The 18314-nt window shown below is 34.7% G+C and overlaps 1 protein-coding gene across 1 annotated transcript in view; it reads left to right on the top strand.

Annotated features, from left to right (window-relative positions):
* The window catches only part of LOC107040470 (myogenic-determination protein), a 56052-nt gene that overhangs the window by 24413 nt on the left and 13325 nt on the right, over positions 1–18314 (top strand). The window contains exon 4 of the mRNA XM_015260566.1: positions 3359–3437. Within this exon, the coding sequence (XP_015116052.1) occupies positions 3359–3437 (79 nt within the window). The remainder of the gene's footprint in view (positions 1–3358; positions 3438–18314) is intronic.

Below are 18314 nucleotides of genomic sequence, written 5' to 3' on the forward strand. Positions count from 1 at the left end.
GAAATTTTATGGACAGTTGACTAGTAATTTTCGGGACAGTTACATTGAATGCGATTTTTAGGGAAAAATTTAGAAGGAAATCATGACATTTCAGGTTTCACTGAAAATTCAGTAAAATTCCAGAATTTTAAGCAGCGTAAGATCAGAATTCCGTAATTTATTTGAATTTACAATCCAATATGAATATTCAGTGCCCAATGATATTAAATTTTTAGTGAAATTTCGAATTTAAGTATTTGTTTCCCCTTAAAATGCATTCAGTGTCATTGTCGTGAAAATTCAAGAATATATTTGCCGGAATTTTCTGGTTTTCTATTCATTTTTAGGTAAAAATGGAACTGAAATTGTCAGTTGGCTTTGATTTTTCCACGAAATTCTGAATTTTCAACTATGAAATTCCTTAAAATTTCCGCCGTAATTAAATTCGATAAAAATTTTCATAAAGTGTACCGGAAATTTCAGACAAAAAAATGACATTTCATGGACAATTGACTACTAATTTTCAGAATAGTGACATCGAATACAATTTCGGGGGAAAAAATGATGAAATTTCAAGTTTCACAGAAAATTCAATAAAATTCCAGAATTTTAAGCAGCATAAAGACGAGAATTCCTTAATTTTTTTAAATTTCCACACTAATATGAATTCAGTACCCACTTGCATTAAATTTTCAGTGAAATCTGAAATTTCATTATTTTTTCCCCCTAAATCGCATTCAATGTCACTCTCCTGAAAATTCAAGAAGATATTTACCGGAACTTTTTGGTTTTCTATTCATTTTCAGGGAAAAATGGAACTGAAATTTACAGTTATCTTTGATTTTTCCGCAAAATTCTGAATTTTCAATGATAAAATTCTTTTAAATTTCTGTGGTAATTAAATTCGATGAAAATTTCCAAAAAGTGTATCGGAAATTTCAGACAAAAACTTTTAGCAGTCTACAAATTTGAAATTGAGTAAAAAATTTAAAAACTACTATTGTTATCATTAATTTTCTAAAATTACTAAACAAATCAAGTAATCGTGGAGCGAAATCCATTCTTAGGTTTTTTCCACTCTATTATCAATCCCGATAAAAAAATATGTGACGTAAAAATAGAATAGTATAACAGAGCAAGTAATAAATGAAGAATTAAACCGCTTTTCACTCTGGCGGGTCAGAAAAATGATGTCACAAGGGGATAACTCTGGCGCTCCCATTTTTTAAAATTTAATCCATTGAATTTATTCCCGTAGAGTTTTCAAAAATTAGCGTAATAAATTCCACCGCTAAAATAAAATAAAAAGTAAATTTATTTCAATGACAGGATACGAATTAGCAATTTACTAGGTCAAATGACGTGTGTGCTCGAGAATAAGGGGGTGCAAGTAAATATATTGCATTTCCGCGATCGAAAGGCGGAGGATGGAGTAGGATGAGAGCGAGTTTAATTGGACTAATCCAAACCCCACAGCTTCCTATCGAGTAATTTACTCCGGTCTGATTACTCCGGAACAGTTATCGCTCGTTGTAGCTACTTTCCGCCCTCTCTCACCCCCTCCAATTAGATCTCACTGCATAAATTCAATAAAAAAAAAACAGTCAGACAGCTTTTCAACGAATTATTACGTTTCATTTTCTCTCACACGTGAGAGGTGCACCTAAAAAGAGGGGGCAAATACAAAACGTTGGAAAATCGTAGCCATTTTCCCTCGTTATCTTTATGGCCTGAGACATTAATTCTCCAGCTCGTGGTACAGCTGGGGCGAAACAGCCAGAGAGAGCGAGGGAGAGAAAATAGTAGTCCACTTAACTTTATTCGCTGGGATTCCTTGATGCATCCGCAGCATCTTCGCTCTTGAAATCTCGCGCCCTCTCTTTCGCTCCCTCGACACAATTATGGACAATTTATTTTGTCGTGTGACATTTAGTCTATCTTAATGTACATTTTCCTGGGGTAGCTGAAACCACCAGGTATAATGTACGCCATCGCTGACATATTGTGCTATGTCACGCGTCTTATGGCATTGTGAGGTGTGATTCCAGAGGGGGGGAGGGGGTCACTTGATTTATGTTCGGAAACTATGATACCACGTGGATTACTCAGGTTCTAGCTATTCATCGACAGACTTTACTACCTTCTTCCATAACTGGGGTTATGATTTTTGTTTCATTATATGTATGGCGCATTTGAGACAAGTAGAACTCTATATTTTACATTTTTTTATCAATTACAATAACATTTTTGTTGAAAATCTGTAATTCTAAGAATTTACTTCTATTAAAATGTTCTAACTACACTGTTAATAATTTTTGGCTGAAAAATTCATGGGAAAATCAATGAGAATTGTAAATTTCATTTCACTTATTCCCGGAAAATTAGGAGGAATTGGAAAAATTCCAATAAGTATAGTCTTGAATTTTAATTAATTGAAAATTCATTGAAATTCGGCACTGAATATTCATGATTTTATTGAAAATTTGAATGGGAATAATTTAAAAAGTGAATTTTTTTCAATTCCGAGCATTTTTTATGAATAATTCATAAACTATCAATGTTCCACCATTAAAATCATTTGGTCGGAATCGTAACAATAGTATATTTCACCACGTGTGGGGCAATTTCGTCTTTAACGTGTGTGGGGTTTACAGCATGAGCCGAAGGCGAGTGATGTAACCACATACGTTAAGGACGAAATTTCCCCACAAGTACTGAACAAAATTTTATGTCACGAAGCCTGAAACCGGCTGAATTAGACACGAGACGCGAAGCGTCGAGTGTGTAATCCAGCCGGTTTCAGGCATGAGTGGCATAAATGTATTTATATTCGTAATTTTACCAGAAATCGATGTCATACCTAAAAAAATCAGATTTTCGAAAGTTTAAACAATTTCAATGATTTATTTATAAACAACGGATGTATCAAAAAACAATAATTCTGTGCAAAATATAATTTGAATGACGAAAAAAAATCGTGATTTTTTTTTCACGCAACGTAATTGACAAGTTTGATGATTGAAAATGGTTGAATCTATAATGTGGTCTATATGACAGTCGTCAATCCTCCAAACTCAATTATAGATTGATAACATAATTCAGAATTTGGATATTTATTTCATGATTAATTTAATAATTACAAATTGAGAAGTACTATTAACAATGGACTTCCTCAAAATTTAACTTTAATTAAAATGTATGATTCTGTCGATGTTTGCATATCTCCTATTGTTCATGATATTGTCATTTTCGGGAATGAAAAAATATCATGGGAAACCTCAACTTCCCGAGGAAAACCGGAAAAACTGTGAAACTGAGCGCATAGTATTGAAAAACCAATATTGATGAATGGAAATCAATTAAAACCTTCATTTTTCAGAGTGGTGAATCGCCGCAGTATGTCACCGACAGACTACGTCAATTTTCGGATCCACTGGCGAGGTTTCAGCCGATCAACGGTGAGTGGTATTAATTTCTATGCAAATTTATTAAAACCCCACTCAATAACCCTATTATCGGAGAAAAAAGCGAGGAAAAAATGGGATGAATGCGGATTTTAATCGGGTTGAAGGGACTAATAAAGTGGATGCTAACAGGATTTCTCGTCATCCGCCATCGCGTGGAGGAGGCAATTGAGAAAAATTAGAATGGTAAAAAATGAGGGAGAAAAAATGAATCGCCAAAACGAACTCGATATCGCTGCTCATCATTCTCTGGGGCTTTTCCCGTTATGCTTTTTCCCTCTCGTTTTCGAGGGACGTGTCTGCTATCGCTGCTTGACGGATATTGATGATGCTACCAGGCTCATCTCTCTCTCTTCTTTTTCAAAGAGCTAACTATTATTTTTTTTTGCGAGGGGAGAAGAATTTTTCTCCTTTGTTTTACTTAACTTCTTCCTTTTCTCGTTTAGTACTTCCGCGTGATGGGTCTGAGTTTGAGTTTACTCCCGCCTTTTAATTGGTGATTTTTCATCCTCGGTGAGGCTTAGTAGGAGTGAAGGATCGAGTTTGCGTTAGTTTTGCGCTCATCTCGTGGAATCTAAAGAGAAGGTCAACTTACAATTAATTTTCTCTACGTAGAAGCTTTGAATTGTTAAAAGAAATTTTTTAAGACAAATTTCAGCAAGAGCACGAGAATTTTCCAACTTACTTGAATTGTGAATGAAAACATAAATACTCAGTATTGAATTGTGGTCAATTTTGAATTAATTGAAAATTCAAGAATACATTATTAATTTTACTATTTTTAATGACGTCCACATATCCACCTGAATTGATACTGAACTGATATTTCTCTGATTGCTTTCAATTTTTATGCAATAATTGAACTAAAAATAGTGAATTTTCAATGATGAAATTCCTGGAAATATTAGTCGAACTGGCACATGATGAAAATTTCAAAAACTGTGAGGGTTATTTTTCTCACTCGGATTTCAGCCAATCAGAGCGCAGTATTTGAGGCTGTCAAACAGTTTTATTTCGGAAATTTCTAAAAAATTTCCAACGGAAATTCACTAGTAGCTTTTCAAATGTTTTTCATCTTTCAACGCATTTCACGTTTAATATTCTGTGTGACAGATAAACAAAAAATGGGTTGTAAATGTATGGCTGTGTAAATGTATCCGGATGTTCGCTGCATTCTGCCTGCCCGAAATCCGAGTAGAAAAATAACCCGTCAAATACCACTCGTGCTTCAAAATTAATCGGATATTTTCCTCAAGCTTCCCTGCCTAGGAACAAGTGTGTCAAATTTTGCAGGTTTAAAATCCCAGGTGCGAAGCACGAGGGATTTTTCTGCGAAATTTGACACAATCGTTTCTAGGCAACGAAGCTATCGGGAAATATCCGATAATTTTGAAGCACTAGTGGTATTACTACTGGAAATTTCAGACAAAAATTTTTAGCAGTGTGCTTGAAATTTGGAAGACTTTCAGCATTACTTTTATTGAAAAATTGTGGGGTAGGTCGCCTAGAAATGCGGATGCATGGTTTTCAGGATATCACATTGTTTACTTCTATAAAAATCCGCAGATCTGAAATTCAAGGAGGAAGAAATGTCTAAAACAAGTGATTGTGTCAATGATTGTCAGACGAAACGACTGATTTTTATTCCCTGCTATAGTAGATTTTCTGTAAGATTTCAGAGACTTCTGCTTGAAAAATTTGTCCCTAGGATTCTGTGACTTAATTTCTAATTTTAGAAATTTTTCTCCACTTTTTTTGTCGTTCGGTGACACTGTTAAAAGAAATTGACTGAATTTCTCGCAAAAAGGTCTTGACTTCGATTTAACGGGAAAAAGTCAATGAAATTTCAAGATTTTTCTGAAAAATTAAGTAAAGTCCCAATTTTTTAGCGGCAGGAAGTGGGAAATTCCACAGTTTGCATGATTTTTCAAGTGACAATGAATATTCACAAATTTTTATGTAATTCCAATGCTAGAGTTATCTTTTCCTTATGAGAACTTATTGGGTTTCTTATTTTCCCCCCTCAAGCTCTGCTCAAAGAATTATCTTTCCTTTAAATTTTCGTTTTCATTCAAAGCAAAGCAATTCCCAAATCAATTTCTTCTCAAGTCCTGGTTTATGAAGTTGATGTTGATAAGAAGTTATACGCTTAGTTTTATTTCATTTTGAGTTAATGGTTTCCTGGAGTAATCTTGATATGTCCGTTCTATCAACTTTGTGATTATTGCTTCAATATCAGAGTGCTGGAAGACACTTTTATCGTTCGAATAAAAATTTCCAATTTTTATTGCTTTCCTTGCGCTTTTAAGTCTATAGATAGCGAAATCCTGTAATCCCTGATGGCTCAGCGCAGCGAGTAAGTTTGCTGATTCGCATGCGAGATGTTGTAAGTTCGATTCCCCGTTGAATAAAATGTTAACCGTCAAAAATTTCCGTCGGATTCCTCAGTTTTCTCCCAGAATCCGTGAATTGTTTTACTGATTTGATGGGACTAAATATCGAAAAATGTGCATTATTGAATGTCGTCCTGTTAACAATAATTTTTTTCAAGGGAGTAGAATTTTCGTCAAGTGTCTTCTACTGATAATATCAAATCTGGGGAATTTTCTCGAAACATTTGGCGAAAATCGGAATTTTCTAATTCAAGAATAGTAGCGATTGGGCAAAAAGTTATAAAAATTCTGATGAAAATTAATTTTCCATATCTTGAAAGCTACTAGAGCACGATAGGTCATATTTTTTTTTCATTTAACATGACATTTTTTACCTTTTCTACAAATCGAGCTCTCGCAAATTACAACAAATTTATTTAATTTCTCAAACAATGAAAATTCTTTTGCATTGAGGATATCCAAGTCCTTGATTCAAGTTAGCAACTTTCTTAAAGCAACATTTCAGTTTTGCCGAAAATCTAGCTATCCATACTTTTCCGGATTTTTCATTCTTGAATAAATATTTTCTGTAATTTCTGCAATAAATGTTGTGAACAATATTTTTAAATCTCATTGTGCACGGAGAAAATTATTTGGTGAATTTCACCAACTAGCTGTTGAAAGAATGAATTACGAAACCAGTTATTGAATTTCAACAACTAGTTGCTGAAATTTAACAACCAATTAATTAAAATTTAGAAAAGATTTTTCATTTTCATTCGACAACCAGTTGTTAAATATTCGATTAATGTTTGTTAATTTTTTAATGGATCAAATTTAACAACAAATTGTAGATTTTTGCGAAAGCAACTTCTAGGCGAGACATTGATCAATTATCAAGATACAACTGATTGCGGGATTGTTTCCAAATATGTATATGCTCTCACCATCTAGTTTGGTAGTCAAAATGTACTGAATTAATTGAATTAGAGGCTCTGTAACTGGTTGTTTTTTCTTGAAATCAAGAAATCATCAAAATCTTCTAAAAATCATGGAAATCACGAGAAATCCGAAGAATTCATGATTTCTAATTCTTATTGAGAAATCACAGAAATCATTCAAGAAATCCCAGGAAATCATCCCATTCTGGAAATCAGTGAGCCAACCGATTGAGGAGTGGTCAGCCCCTCAAAAAATACTTTTAGTCTGTGTTATAAATTGTGAAAAGGACTTACCCCAGAACAAGTGGTTCGAACTACTTTGATATCCTACAGATCAATATTTGTGATGATTCGAAGTTTCCCTTTCAGTTTTTGTATCGCGTAAGAGGAAGTCGAAAGAGAGGAAAAAAAAAAACGAAAATACTTGTACATCTTCCTCCTCTTTTGTTCTGTTTTGCAGCTTTTCTGAGCTCAACTGTCGCTTTTAATGAAGCACGATGAATCAAATAATCTGTGGTATTTAAGCAGGGATTTTCTCGGGCGGTAGAAGAGGCAAGCGACATCTACGAGATTTTAATTAGCCCTGAGGTCTCTCTCTCCAGAAATGGTCCCGAGGAAAACCACGGGAAATTGAGAACGTTAATTGAATCTCTCCCCCTGAATCTGTCGTTTTTCTCCTCACGTCTCCCCATCGATTTTCATTTTATTTCTTCTCTCAGTCGCTTTCGGCCAGAGTAAATCTTTCAAGTTTAAGTTTAAAAGAGATTAAATGTTATTTCTGAAAAGAATAAACGAACAGCATTGTCCTGGACAGTTGTATTTACCTTCGGATATGAAGTTTCAAGATTTTGCTGGTAGTTAAAGTTTCTAGTAATTCTCCCTCCCTCTCATGTTCGAGCCGTGTTTATTCAATGTTGGGGGAACTTATTTGAGTTATGAAATGAGAAATTAATTCCCTGAACGTTGAATAAATTGTGGCAGAGGAGGATGTCTTTTCCGAAACTTGGAGTGGAATTTGGCGATAAAAAACTTGAGGGATTTTGATACATTTTATTAAACAGATGCACCAGTTTCCATCAATGATGTATGACCTATTTCTTGGTAAAAATGGGGAGATTTTTTATCGGAATTGTTGCATTTTGTACCCCACTGGTAGAACATTACACTGTTAGAAATTTTTTGAAATTTCATGGTAAATCTGGTAGTAATTCTCATAAAAGTGACATTGAATCCGATGTAGGGGGAAAATGATTATAAAATTTCAAGTTTTAGATAGAATTCAAGGAAATTCATGAGCTTTCAGTAGAATTGAGACGGAGATCTCACAGCTTGATTGAATTTCCAATGAAACCTGAATATTCAGAAACAAAATGATATGAATTTTCAATTTTTCCTTGAATTTTCCTGATTTGGGCAAACTTTCAAGGAATAATTGAATTGAAAAATCAAGTATTCTGTTGATTTCCTGCTAATTCAATCTGGAAATCTACGGAATATTTGATTTTTGATTTTTGGTGGCGATCACGAGATTTCCCGAAGTTTCAGTGGAAATTAACCCCTAACGTACGAGGTCGATGCATGGTATCGACCCATGTGAATGTGAACGCTTGCTTTCAAAATTTATTATTTCCAAATCTATAAGACTATATATAATTAGAAAATATCTTCTTTTATTTTCAAAGAGAAGGAGAGTTTTGTATAAACGAGGATTTTCAGCAAAGATTATCCAGTGAAGATTAACTAACGAATGGACTCTGTTCTACCCGGAGAGAAATGTTCGGTAAAAATTACGGAACTCACAATTCGCTTACCGATTACCGAATCGACTCAGAAAATTTAAGTAACAGTCTTGTAATTTTTCACAGGAGATTCAGATAACAATTACGGCACGCTCTGGAAAAATTCCGTGACAGTTCCGTAAAATTTCCTACAACCATATTTCGCTCCGGAATTACGGAAAAGATACGTAATTTTTGAAGAATATTTCTCTCCGTGTAGATACTTTACGGAGCAATCTAACTATCTTGTGACATAAAGTAATTACTTAGTGTAAATCGTATAATTCTAGTTGTGATAAGTTATGATAAAAATGGGACATCAAACTAAATTTATGTGATTAATGTTCCTTATAGTATTTTTAAAAATAACTGAAAGAATAAAAAATCCAATGAACCACTAACTTAATTATGCGTGCGGTCCTTTTCTAGTAATTGAAATTTCAAGCAGAATGTGAAGTTTTTATCCAATTTCTACCTGAAATATGGGATTTTACGAGCCTTTCCCCCTAAATAAAATTTCACGTCACTCTCCTAAAAATGATTACCACAGTATGCATAAAATTTAAATTTTTCCCGGAAAGTATGAAGCCGAATGATAGAGTTGAAGCAAAGTGCGAAAAAAAACCCACGAAAGTTCATTCAGCACCACAAAATAATCCCCAAGTGATTCTGTGATACATTTTAAAACGGATGCAGCATACTTTGTCAATGAAATAATTCCCCTGCCACGTGCAGTCTCTCATCCCAAAGTTGTACCATCTTTTTTTTGCCAAGTTCAGCCACCCTGCACGTGGTCCTCTCTCATGCCCCGTTCATGTCTACTGCTGCAGTGAGAGAAAAAATCGCTCAGCATCTGGCTGACAACTAACCCGGGTCCTCTGCCCTCCTATGCACATCTTGCATCTGGCCAAAATGATGCAAGAACAGACGACAAAGGTGACTGACCGTTTTCGCACGCTCCGTCAGCTTTTTTATTTCACGATATCGGTGGCAGCTACCAATTACTAGACCAATTAATCATCTCGGGAGGGCTAGAAAGATACGTGGCGTGTGGATTGACATCGCAATTAGTTGAAACGTGTAGGAATTAATGAATTGACGTTGCCACTCACGAGAAAATAAATCGCAGAATGAATGAAATGAATGAAACAGCAAGAATGAAAACTATCCTCACGATACTGGTGGATAATATCCCACAATATCGAATATTTCATCGTATTGAATTTAAAAAAAAATTCGCGAGCGCAGAAGTTCTAGTGAAAATTCACCTTCAAAACCCATAGTTTTTTCAACTACAGATTTTTCTCTCTATGTAAGAATATTGATGAAGTCCTCCGTTTGTTCCTTAGATCGACTCCCAAAAAGTTCCCATCCATCATTCGACATTTCTCATCATTTTTCTTACTATTTTTTTTCACTCATAAGAAAATAAATCATAGAATAAATACAACGACTCAAACAGAAGAAATGAAAATCATCCTCCCGATTTTATTGAATTTCAAATCTTCAGGGGTCTCACGAACGCCTCGATTTTAAACACAAAGTGAATTCAGTTTTATATTCAACGACGGTGACGCATTAAACCGAGAATCTGGTTCACGCCGCAAAAATCTTGAGAAAATCCTCAATCCCAAGTGTTTCAAATAGGAATAAGTCACATGAATCTGAGAAAATTGAAAAAATGAGATTGGATCCCAGGAATTAGGGCACGAAGAGGTGAGAATTATTTCCTATTTTTCCACCCCTAAAGTGGTATTAAGGTATTTTTAAGTAGATTAATGCTGGACACGAGACGGAGCATTAAGCAGATCGGTATTAATGAGTTTTGTCACCCCCGAGTGGCACTCTGGTTCCTATTTGGTTACACTCACCCGTCTATAGATAGCCCACCCGTGAGTCTCATCGTGGTTTTCTCACTTCCCTCTCCCTCTCTCATGGTGTTGCATTTCTGTGTCTGTCTCTGTCTCCCAATGAGAAATATATATACTTGGGTAATCCACCGAAAAAACAAAACGTTTTCTCGTGTCTCTAATTTATCCTCCCAACTCCACTAATTTCTACGCTTTTATTTCGCCGCTCTCCTCAGCTTCAACTTCTCATGCTAAGAATAATAGTAATTGTTGTTTGAGTAAATATTTTGAGAGAAGGCGGATGTGATCGTTTTCGTTTGTAATAGTCTTAAATGGTCGTTTTGAATGACTAGTTGGGAGTTTTGACGCTCCTTTTTGCGACGACACTCGCATTTTTTCATGTCATTATTTGCAATTTTTTTCGTATTTTCATGTCTTTTACATGGAGAGAAAGATCTGTTGGTCTTACTCCTGATACTTACCAATATGGATGCTTGTTAGTCTATAGTAACTGATATTTCTAGTGATTGTTTTCAATCAGAATCTCCAGGGCGGCATTTCATGTCATGTGAGACAACCTGCACGGTTTTTATTCGGTAAAATTTGGTAAAACCCGACATGTTGCTATGGAAAAATTATATATAATAACAATCCGATAAAATTTTTAGTCTCCAATCCTCAATTTCTGTCATTTATTCTATTCATTCTATCAAAAGACAAGGATAGAAATCGAAGTTATGGGTATTCTTCTATTATTCGAAAATAGTATATTGCGCATCAACGGCGGAAAGTTGACTTTCCGCCCGAGGTGCACATGCGATTTTTTAACAATCCTGCAAAAGAAAGTTCGTATTTTGCTCTTTGAGCGGGAGGAAAGTGAGCACTTTCCGCCCTCGGGTGGATGAGCGGGAGGAAAGTATGAACTCTTTGTGCAGGAGTGTGAAAAAATATATTGATTTTAAAAATTTCTGGAGACATTGAATAGTATATTTCGTAACGAGTGCAAAAAAGTGTTTTTTGGCGAGCGGGAGGTTTATATCACGAGCCGAAGGCGAGTGATATAATCCCACGAGCTAAAAAACATTTTTTCACGAGTTACGAACAATATTTTTCATCACAATGTGGCGGAAATTGGACTTTTAGGCACGCGGAGCGTGCCGAAAAGTTCACTTTTCGTCACAGCGTGATGAAAAAACTATTTTCTTACTTCTTCTCACCCAAGTTTTTGCACATTTTGTTCATTTCTTCTTGTTAAAATTAGATTCTAAAATTTGAAAATATTCACATCCCGCTCATATTCGAAGAGAAAGCAGTGATTCCAATTTTCCACCGACACAAATGAATTTTCCAGATTAAATACAACTTGTCCTAGAATTTTTCTGTATTTTTTTCCATTTGCCAGATTAATTGCAACTTTAAAATTCTGAAAATTGAACTGCGGAAGTGTAGGTTGTACTGCGTTCACATTAAATGCCATCCTCCATTGGCCAAGGTACTGATCGGGGGAATAATAAAAATTTTCTGCAAAACTTGACTCTCATTTGTTTGCAACGAACCTATCGGGAAATTACTACTAAAAAATTTTAGTGTAAAATTGTAATATTTTACTTACACTTCTTGGAAATGCTTAGCAAAAGGAATTTCGTGATACTAGATTCACAATTTGATGAAATAATCAATGGAAACTGTAAATTCCAATTTAATTATTTCATTTATTATTTAATTATTAAAGATCGGTAGAAATAAGGATAATTCAGGTAGATATATTCTCTAATTTTTTAATTAATAAAAAATTCAATGTCATGTGGTATCGAGTATTCATGTTTTGATTGGAAATTCATCTAACATAAGTTAGGTGGTCGTTCTTTTACTGCTGCTCAAGAATTGGAAATTTTATTGAATTTTTAGTGGAATTATAAATTTTATGGCTTTTCCCCCTCGTTGAATTCAAAGTTGAACTCAATTTACGCAGCGTAAATGACAATTTGACACGCATTGTATTATTCCACTCCACATTTCTATGATCCATCATTGAGTAAATTGATTAATTATGGAGTTGAACATCATTAATGGTTCCGAATTCTAAATCTATCCAATATTCTCTAATCTTCACTGATTTCCACCCTTTCATTCAGTCTCTTTCTTCCGCTTGAACTTCTCGTGCTAAGAATAATAGTAATTGTTATTTGAGTAAATATTTTAAGGGAAAGCAGATGTGATCGTTTTCATTTGAATAATAGTCCTAAATGGTCGCGTTCAATGTCTCATTCAGGTTTCATGGGTGTATCTGCCTGGATAGAAGCTCAGGCGTAATCTAACAAATTTTTCTCTCCATGCACGCACGAAAAAATTTAATAGTAAAACCTATCGAATTCGTTAGAAAATTCTATTGAATTTCTATTGAATTTTCTATTAGTTTTTGGCAGATTCCATTGACATGTTCAATAGAAAACATTCAATAGAAAAAGTCAACAGAATTCGATTTTTTTATATAACTTATTCTTTTCATATATTTTCTATAGAATTTGCTCGACTCAAATTTTCTAAGATTTTTTCATTCTATTTTTCTTTTCTTCTCATCAAGAAAATCAAACGAAAAAACTCAGAAAATTTGAGTCGAGGAAATTCTATAGTAAATATCTCAAGAGAATAAATTATATAGACAAATTGACTTCTATTGACTTGTCTACTGAATATTTTCGATTGAACATTTCCATAGAATCGGCCAAAAACTAATAGAACAGTTCAGTAGAAATTCAATAGAATTTTCTAACGAATTCGGTAGGTTTTTCTATTAAATTTTTTCGTCCGTGTGTAAAGATATTGATGAGCCCTCCTCTCCCTCCACTTCGACGGGCAAAACGTCTCCATCCATCAGTCGACATTTCTGATTATTTTTCTGACGATGTATCCGAGTTATTGCCGAGGGATTCCTTCGTCTCACGCCTCGACTGAGAACTGGTTGAACGAAAAGTTTCCGCGGGAGCAGCCCACTCTGCTGATGGAGTACCCAGGGATAAATGATTATTCACGGCGCCACCAGTGGCCCCAGGCCCTCCCAGCCTGATTTTCCAACTTCAACTGTAGAATATCATAAACTCGCGACATCTTTATCTATCTCTTCATGCTATTTTCCTATTTCTTGGAAAGAAAAAATTCCCTAAAGGTACTTCTCCTGCACGATATTCTTCCTTTATTCCTTCTTCTCTAAAAATATTCAGTAGTGATACCACAAGTGCTCCAAAAATGTCGGTTGTTTTTCGCTGAAATTGTTGGCTGAAATTTTCCGTAGATTTCTTCTAATTTTTTATCACGTTATAGTTGCACTGAAGTTTCGAGGGAGTGTGTCATTGAGAATTCAAATTTTTTGGGAAAAATCAATATAGAAAACTATAAATTAACTATAAATTTCCGGCCAAATATTCCATGAAAATTAATAACAATCAAGGAAGTTCAGGTGAATATAGTGGCGATTTTTCAATTAATTAAAAATTGAGAGTAATTTGCTACTAAATATTCATGTTTTGATTTGAATTTCAAGTAACTTTGGAAATTCTCGTCTTTCCGCTGCACATAAAATTGAATTTCATTGAATTTTCAGTGAAATCTGAAATCTTACAATTCCTTCCCTGTAAATAAAATTCGGAAAAGAAATAATCACGAAAACTTTTCCTGTTCCTGAAAAATGCACTAAAATCGATCCCATTTTCCCCAGCATATTCTCAATAATCAGTTCTCCATGAGACATGCATATTTTCCATCCAATATTTTACGAGCAAATCCCTCTTGACAAAATTATTAATTGTCCCCAATAAATCGAAACTGAACACCCAATAAAGTTGAAATCTGAAAGGTTGTACTGCACGCAGTGGTGAGAGTGAAAATAAAATAAATAGGTATAACGCTCGCGTAGCACAACACACATTTAACACACTCGGTGTACATGGCACTACATGAAAATTTATAGAGCCACGATAAATAGAGCCCCGGCAATTTCTCGTCTCCAACCGCCCAGTTGGAAAACTTGAATTCAAACGGTTAGGGACTAATTTTCGTTCTTATATACTGTGCCTTTTCTCGTCGCGGTGTATTTACAACCTGGGAAAATTCATAATTCCCGGGTTATAAGTCACTGTCTCTGGTATACTGTGATTTCTTCATTATTCTCGTTCTAAACATTTCAACTGAACCGAAAAATTCATTTGTCAAATTAAAGCGAGAATTAAAATTCATTTTGCATGAACAAATTTATCAGATTAAAGTTAATTGGGTTTTGTCAATTAAAAGTTCATGCTTGTTACTCCACATATTCAATTACTTTTTATGATTTTTGACTTAACAATGGAGATTAACATTCGTGGGTGGTTATTTCCCTGCCAAAAATCATTCACTGCATGCATCCAACACTAGTCACAGAAGACAAGAGATGCGAGTGAGGGGAATTAGAGGATCAGTCCCGGTAATGGTGGATCCGTTCCAAAACAAGCCTCGTTTGCACATTGGTACAGTACTTCAGTCGCTTTCGACTCTGGATGCACTAAGGAAGGCTTCAGGCCTTTTCTCTGTCTCCCATAGTCGTTGGGTGTGCGATAATATAACTCGTGGATGCGAGCCAAATTCAACAGTATCCCATGGGCATATAGCACTCATCGCACTGCTTGCATTGCTATTCGATATGTGTACACTTGTACCGATATTATGCTCTTCGGATATTGCGACGTCTAGTTTTAGAGCTGTTTGATGAGCTATTCGATTGGAAATTTCCAGAATCTTCCAATAATTACATTTTATCTAGAAAAGAAACGATTCTCGAATCGATTTTTTTTATTGAAGGCGTTATTGGGGAATTCAGGAAATTGGAGCGTATTTTAAAAACAAAAATGGAATTTCATGCAACGTCTCAGAAATTTTCCGATGAATGATATTAAATTCGGTTTAGGGAAAAAGGTTCGTAAATTTTCAAGTTTGAAATTGAAATGGAATAAAAATGTTACAACTTACTCAATTTCGCGATGTATTCCTTGGATTTTCAGAGTTATTTTTAATTTTCATTGGGTGATTGAACTGAAATTACAGATTCCATTGAATTTTTTCATCAAATTGTAATTTTAAATTTTGCAGAGATTTCGGTCGTTTGCGAGATGCATATCGGAAATCTCGACTGAATGTGGTTTTATTCGAAAAATTGACGAGATTGTAGGATGCATCATTAAAAGAAATAGGACAGCTTAATAGTCATCCTTAGAAGAATGACATTGAATTCAATTTAGAGCAGAACCCTTATAAAATTTTCTGAATTTCAGCGGAAAATTCATCAATTCATCGATTCAAATTCAATTCAAGTTAAAATAAGACAAAAATGTCACAAGTTACTTGAATTTTCAATTGAGTCTGACTGTTCAAGATCGAATGTAGATAATTGTTTAATTAAGTTGAAATTTAAGAATGAAATGGCCTAAATTTTCTTAATTTGTCGTCAGTTTCACTGAAAGAGTGAAATTTAATTTCCACTTTCTACAGTTCATCAAATTGTGATGGTTTGATGATTGAAATGATGATTCTACAATTTTAGTAGAAATGTCGGTTCTTGAAAATTTGAAAGATTTGTATGCGAAATTTTAACCTTAATTGTTTAACAATGTCTAATCCAAAAAATAAGAGGCAAAAGGTTTTAAGTAGAAATAAACCAAAAATTTCACAACTTATTGCTAAAAGTTCGAAATGAACATGAACATGAATGATGAAATGATGAAATGACGCCGAATTTCTACTTATATTAAAATTCACAAATACATTCATTTAAATTTACCTCATATTTAGTTATTTTTACTGAATTATTGAGCGAAAATTTTCAATTTCCCCTGATTTTGTCTGCAAATTGTGATTATTCAATGACGAGATACGCTAATTCTAAAATTCCAGTGCGAATGACACTCATTAACAAGTTTATAGATTTTTATAGACATGTTTACGCGAAATTTCAGCCGAAATTGTTCAACAGTGTGTCACGTCATTTAAAAAAACAAGAGAGTTGGATTAAAATAAAAACCTCTCATTTTGGATCGGTACAACATTTTTTGATTATTCTGAAAACTATTCCTGCAAAACCGGTCGTCATTTTTTCAGTTCAGAATATAATTCTCTTATCTCCGAGACAAAACCATTCATAGCACTCCACTTCATGAAGTTCTCAAACAAAACGATTTTTTTTTAAACTTTTTCAAATGCAGGATAAAATTTCCACATTTTTTAAAAGAAAAAAATTCGTTCAAAATCGGAAAAAGATCCATTTTTTCAACATTCCGATAACTGCTTGGGTCAACCGTGTCATCTTTTTTCAGTTCAGAACAGAATTCCCTTGTCTCCGAGATAGAACCAATCACAGCATTCCACTTCGCGAAGTTCTCAAGCAAAAAGATGTTTTTTTTTCAATCAACTAATTAAAAGTTCCCAAATTACTAATTAAACTTCCGGAATGGTGTAGTCATTGTCAAGCCCTGGAGCAATAACTCAACCCAAAGACAGTAGTTCTCTCTACTCCCCATACACCATCATTATTACTTGAAACGGTCTCGCGATAGGCAGCCAACTAACACTCGATTCAAGTACCCATTTAGAATTACACTTACAACCCCCTTCAAAACACTGGTGTGAAAATTTTCCAACGAAAATTGCGTGTACATGCAATCGGCGATATATACGCCGGGTGGTAAAGAAGAAACATCCAGTGAATATACGCGGTTGCGTATCCTCACGGCTGTATATCAGGTGGGATGCCATGGGCGGTGGTGCCAAGCCATTTACCGAAGCGTGTCGCGCCAGTGTGGATTCTGATTATTTTAATTAATGCCCATGCGTTTCGCCTCGACTCCCATGGGAAATTCGAGAATGGCCCTATTCAGACACATCAACTGACAAAAACTGGGATAATGATTGCAAAAATACATCTGTTGACTATTCTCGGATACGAGAAAATTAAATTTCATGGAAAACATAACAATCATCTGGTGTTGTTCTGTTTAATCGTGAGATTGGGAGTGTCCGGAAGGGGGGGGGGGGCAGTTCAGTTGTTCGTGCCCTACCTCGAAGTGCCATATATTGCCACGGGGCATTAGCATGACTTATCGCTGCAGTTTCACTGGTTTACGGTTGAGATCCTGGAGAATATCCTCCAAATTATAGAAAAATTCAATAATGACACGGAGAAAAAAAGTTTATGGTTTCTAGCACCACGGTACTGAAATCCAGAACCATGATACTGGAAACAAGAACCGTGGCATGCACACGGTTGAAAATTTTCGTGTGAATTTTCCGTGCCAAATTCCGGAAATTTTTATCGTGTTCAAGTTCCACTGAAATTCAGGAGATCAAATACTCCTTTGATTTTCTGTTCCAGTGATCTGGAAATCAATAAAATACTTGATTATTGAATTCAATTATTTTGTGAAAGTTCAGAAAAATCGGGAAACTTCGGGGAAAAATTGAAAATTCATGTCATTTTGTTTCTGAATATTCATGTTACACTGAAAATTCAACCAAGTTGTTAAATTTCAATGTCACTCCCAGTGATAACTCATGAGTTTCCGTGAATTCTACTTAAAACTTGAAACTCCATAACCATTTTTTCCCTAAATCCGATTCAATGTGACTTTCATGAAATTTACTATAATGTCTTCAATGAAATTGAAAGGAAAATCTAACAGTTTAGAGATAAATTCAGTAGCGAAATGGTAAAAGGACATAAGTCAATTTTGACTATTGACCAGTTTTCAATTTTATTTCGGAATCTAAGGGAGATAGCGAAATTTTTGTTATAATGTTTTTCGTGGAGTCGATTGAGCGCTACAACAAATGTAATTACGAACACTTCGCTATCTCCCTTATATTTGGAAATATTTCTCAAAAACTCAACTGGGAGATAAGTCGACTT

Source organism: Diachasma alloeum, unplaced genomic scaffold (genome assembly GCF_001412515.2).
Source record: "Diachasma alloeum isolate Michigan unplaced genomic scaffold, Dall2.0 Dall_scaffold_00336, whole genome shotgun sequence".
Taxonomy (NCBI): Eukaryota; Metazoa; Arthropoda; class Insecta; order Hymenoptera; family Braconidae; genus Diachasma; species Diachasma alloeum.